The sequence below is a fragment of the Nicotiana sylvestris genome, chromosome 12 (genome assembly GCF_000393655.2).
Source record: "Nicotiana sylvestris chromosome 12, ASM39365v2, whole genome shotgun sequence".
Lineage (NCBI taxonomy): Eukaryota > Viridiplantae > Streptophyta > Magnoliopsida > Solanales > Solanaceae > Nicotiana > Nicotiana sylvestris.
This window is the reverse complement of record NC_091068.1, coordinates 156,783,080-156,788,652: the sequence shown is the minus strand read 5'-3', so window position 1 is coordinate 156,788,652 and position 5,573 is coordinate 156,783,080. Positions and strand designations below refer to the sequence as shown.

General features: G+C 37.7%; 1 protein-coding gene across 1 annotated transcript; it reads right to left on the bottom strand.

The window, feature by feature from the left end:
- Nucleotides 1–2,059: 2,059 nt before the first annotated feature.
- On the bottom strand, nucleotides 2,060–2,977 carry LOC104216902 (uncharacterized). The gene has a single exon (XM_009767038.1). It carries the CDS (start codon nucleotides 2,975–2,977, stop codon nucleotides 2,060–2,062), a length of 918 nt encoding a protein of 305 aa, XP_009765340.1.
- Nucleotides 2,978–5,573: the final 2,596 nt, after the last annotated feature.

Sequence of the window (5,573 nt, the reverse complement as noted above, 5' to 3'; positions counted from 1 at the left end):
AACCTAGTGTTAGCATCACCATTATTCAACCAATTAATTCTAGACCTAATTTTCCAGAAATCCTCTTCCAATCGAAGAATGTTATTGTATTCAGTGGTAAGGGTTTTTTCAAGGGATTGGAGAAAAGTATTAGTAGTGTAAGCTTGTGAACGTTGAATACCATTTAATCTAGCCAAAATTTTGTTTTTCCTATAGAAGATGTTACCAGATGTTTCTCTATTCTAGGAGGTAACGTTATGTGTAAAGAATTAGGTTGTCTCAGCAAATTCCCTATGTTTCCAACTCTTTTTAACTATATTCTCAAATTCAGGGTGGGAGCACCAGTAAGTTTCTAGACGGAAAGACTTTATAATGGTCTTAGGAGATTGTCTAAAGACATTATTAGTATTAATAAGAAGGGAATTATGGTCAGAATAGGTTTTTGGTAGATGTGTGATGGACACATTAGGATAGTTGACAAGCCATTCTTCATTGGCAAAACAACGGTCCAATCTTTTAAGAAGTAAATTGTTATTATTCCTACGATGGTTAGACCAAGTATAACGACTTCCTTTAAAACATAAATCGATTAACTTACAAAAATTAACGCAAGAACAAAATCTAGTGGAACGTGACCTATTGATCCTTCTGCCTCCAAACTTTTCTACTTGTCTAAGGATATCATTAAAATCCCCCGCAACCATCCAAGAGCCATTATAGCTAGTCGATATATTTTCCAGATTTTTCCAAAGTTTTCTACGATTTACAGCTTTTGTACTAGCATATATGGTACTAAATAGCCAAGGGGGGTAATTTGGATATACTTAAATCATGGCATAAAGTTCTTGAGTAGACTGTCTAAGCCGAGTAACAGTCACCATGCTGGTGACCCAAAGGAGAACAATTCCTCATGCTTTTCCTTGAGTAGGGACCTCCATCATGTCATCAAAGTGGAAATCGTCTCTAAGGGTTGCATGATCTTCCATCTTTGTTTCCAACAGGGCAACCATGCATGGAGTGTGGTTATAGATGAGGTCCCTAAAATTCCTCCTGAAAGTCTCATTGTTTTCCCCCTTGTGTTCCAAAAAATAAAGCTCGTAAGTTTATTCATGAGGATCATTTGATTGCGGGGATGCATTGAGACTTAGTTCTCCTGCATTGAGAACTGACTTCCCCTCAGAGTTGGGGTTAGCAATATCATATATTTCGCAGCAGCTCTGTCACTGGTGGTCGTAGATCGAACGAGCACTTCATGAGTGCCATTGGGCAATTGTAGATGAATTTTTTGTCCCCTCTCTCCGGGAATAGCATAAGGGCTGCTTTTCTGAGGTTTGAGATTTCGGTGAACGAGCTTGTGGGTAGTGGAAGGTCTATAATCTCTTCCTCCATCTCTATTTCTTCTTGTTCTTGGGGTGGTGGGATATCTATTTGGTTCTAATTGAGGGGTAGGTCCTGGGTTTGCTAGGGTTGCTAAGGAAAGATCAGTGGATTGCCAATAGTCATCTCTAGTGGGGGAGAAGAATGGGAGATTTGTGGAATGTTCATGTTGAGAGGGCGATTGAAGTGTGGGGGGAGGTTCCAATGGTAGTTCATGTTGTAATAAAGCGTGGGTGTTAGGGCTGAGGCTATGGGATCTAGCACGTTGGCCATCCACATGTGATTTAAGTAGTTGTCTAGGACCAACCTCTTCATCTTCTTCATCAGGAGAGTGGAGTGCATTAAATTTGTTGGCAAGAATGATCTTCTCTTTAAAGGAGCTTTCTTGTATTATGCCCATGTTGTCAACGATACCCTTTTTGATGCAGTTATTAGGAGGGTTTTTATTCAAGGTGTCTTGGTAGTTTATGTCCATTTTCCCAGGCTGATGTATAATTGATTGGGACAAGGTGGTATGAAAATCATTATTTTTAACCTTGAAGGAAAGATTTTGAGAGGAGAGGTACTTACCTGAGTCTGCTGCATAAATCTTAACGTTTATACCTGGACTTGGATATTCTTGATGGGTAGCAGTCATGGCTTGTTCCATTTTTGCCTTCACCCTATTGTTGTGCCTCTTTTTCCTACCAAAGAGCACTGTTTTTCACTCTTCCTCTTGTAAATGATTTATGAGACGCTGGTTGTTGGTCAATTTGTTTTGATCATGGCCTTTGATTTCCTGATACGGGTATCTTGATCTTGTGTGGCCCAACCTTCCACATAGTTTGCATAAAAAACCCTCCCCTTCATATATTATTTGCTGCAAATGTGAGCCAATAAGTTTTCGTGTAGTGACGGGTTCCTCTAATGGAACTTGGATGCACAACCTAGCATACCGTCCTCTAAGAGTGGTACTCATACAAGCATTAATTTTTAGCAATGATCCGATAGAATTCCAAATTTTCCTCAGTAAAGATTCATCATAGAACTCCGTGGGGAGTTGTGGCAATCGTACCCAAACCGCAGAGATAGTTTGTTGGGCATCTGCAACCACAAAATTTGGTTCCCAATGCTTAATCGACAGGAAGTGTCCATTAACGAACCATGGCCGATTTTGGAGTACCTTCCGCATGTTTTCTTCTTGTGTGAACTTAACAATGTAATAATCATAGCCCAGATCTATTAGAGGGAATTGTTCCGTAGGTTTCCACAACTCTTGTATTTTTGCTTTTAAGTAATAGTGAACTATTCTTTTTCCAAAGAGTTTAATAATTAAGGAGAATTTCCATGGATAGTTAAGTGCTTCTTTTTCTTGGTCTGTGAGTGTAATTGCTTTGATTCCACCAACGTATGGAGATAACTTCTCTTGTGGCTGGATAGTAGTTGCAGTACTTGAATCTTGCATTTGTATATCGTCAATGGGATCCATTTCCAAATCAATTTGTTCTTCATTTGCAAGCAAATTTTCCTTAAAGTTGAGTGGGGGCTGTTTTGCAGTGTGTGTGTGTGTGAATGTTTTTGGTGAGATGTCAGGTGGTTCTGGGGGAATTTGCGTTGTTGTTTCCAGGCACTGAGTATTCATGTTCGTAGGGAGCATTTTTGTTGCATTTATATATTGTAATTTTGATATACCCTGTAAAAATATTGTTCTTATTTCCTCCCCCATCTTCTGTATAGGTCTCCTCTCCCCCTTGATGCTTGTTTCATAGCATCACAAACCCATATGAGACTGTTTTTGTCAATGCTAATGCTAGTTGTGAATCGCCTACCACACTTTGTAAGAGAAAACCATTTAACCTGGACATCTTCGATGTTAACAAGCTCAAAAGATTTATCCCCTGAAATAAAGAAAACTTTTTCCCCCATATTTAAAATTGGAAGTAATGCCGGACAGGTTCGCCGGACAGAAATTCAGAAAGAGAAATATGGCACATTTCCCAAGTTAGAGCAAATGTAGTATTCGTGCTAGTAATGAAAAAAGTTGAATCATGTTTTGAGTCATTATTTTACCAACTTTAGTATTGCTTATTAAGTTAGGGATTTTTATAGAAATAGCAGCCTAAATTCATTATTTTCTTTTTCCAGCCGGTATACATAGATTATAATAGATTATACATATATTGTATATAGATTATACATATATTATACATCCGCTAGCTATTTTTAGTTTAAGCGATTGAGTGAGGGGATGTTTGGTATGAATTTATCTTTCTTCTATCAACATTAATCTAAAGCAGAATGAAAAATTGCAATCGATCTTAGTATACTATGATATACAGTCAACCCTCTTTATAACAACCTCGTTTGTTCCGATATTTTTTGGCTTTTATAGTGAGAGCTTTAGACACCTATAAAAATATTTGACGTTTAAATATTTTTTGGTTATTATAGATAAAAATAACCAAAAATTAATTATATTTTCTTTTTTAATGTTACGTATAAAGAAATAAGAAAATTATTCAAATTTATAATCTCAAAAGATATGCATATTTCACTAGTTAAATATTGAGAAAGCAAATACATTATTAATAAATTCTTAACTAAAAGTATAAAGATTGAAACTCTAAGGCAGACATTTTAAAGGTACCTAAAAATAATTTTTTTTAAGATTGATGGAAGAACTTTGTAATTGTAGCTTGTTTCGTAGATTTTGTTCTCTTACTAGCGATATAACGCTTGAATTGGCGAAGATTCATATCCAAATTTTCAGCAAAAAGGTATCCAATAATTTTTCATTGAAGACAATCTAAGAGCTTAGCAGTTAAATTTTCAATTTAAATATTTTTTAGAATTTATCAAATGGAAAAGATATCATGTGCAAATCTTCAAATCTTATATTTTATGCAAGATAGAAACTTTATTTAATGGACAAGAGAGTAATCTTAAAGATTCTATATGGATGTTATAAATGTGTAATTTTACAAAGAGCTTCTGCTATAAATATAATTGTTGATGTTATAGGTAAGAAGCTGTTATAGAGATATAAAATATAACTTAAAAAATCAGTTCCGAGAAAAACTTGATTTTTATAGTGAGTGACTATTATATAAGGATGTTGTTATAGAGATGTGTCACTGTACCAATTGTGTAGTGGCATCAAATGGAAACAACAGTCAACTGGTGAAGCCCAATATACAGGAAACTTGGGCGCAACAGAAATTTGACCTTACATTCCAGTACTACAACAACAACAACAACAACAACAACAACGACCCAGTATAATCCCACAAGTGGGGTCTGGGGAGGGTAATATGTACGCAGACCTTACCCCTACCCCGAAGGGTAGAGAGGCTGTTTCCAGGAGACCCTCGGCTCAAAAAAGCAATAGGAGATGATATATTAGTACCATAAAAATGCGTAATAAAAATAACAACAATATATAAGAGATATGAAATATGAAATACAGAATACGAAATACGAAATACGAAATACGAAATACGAAATACGAAATAGATGGCTGGTATAGTACAACTAGAAGGTAAAGCCCTGCATCAATAGACGACCAATGACATTCCTAGTCTAACTCCTAACTGGATAGTCTCCCTCTATTGTGCTGTAGAAATATTCACACTCTCCCCTAACCTACAACCTTAATGCTCGACCTCCATAATTCCCTATCAAGGGCCATGTCCTCAGTAATCCTAAGTCGCGCCATGTCCTGTCTGATCACCTCTCCCCAATACTTCTTAGGTCTTCCTCTACCTCTCCGCGTGCCCACTACAGCCAGTCGCTCACACCTCCTCACCGGTGCATCAGTGCTCCTCCTCTGAATGTGCCCGAACCATCTGAGTCTTACTTCCCGCATCTTGTCCTCCATGGGGGCCACACCCACCTTCTCTCGAATATCTTCATTCCTAATCTTATCCATCCTTGTATGCCCGCACATCCACCTCAACATCCTCATCTCTGCTACTTTCATCTTCTGGATGTGTGAGTTCTTTACCGGCCAACATTCAGTTCCATACAACATGGCAGGCCTAACCACTGCTCTATAAAACTTACCTTTTAGTAACGGTGGCACTTTCTTGTCACACAAGACTCCCGACGCTAACCTCCACTTCATCCACCCCACCCCTATACGGTGTGTGACATCCTCGTCAATCTCCCCGATCCCCTGAATAACCGATCCAAGGTACTTGAAACTACCTCTCTTGGGAATGACTTGAGAGTCAAGCCTC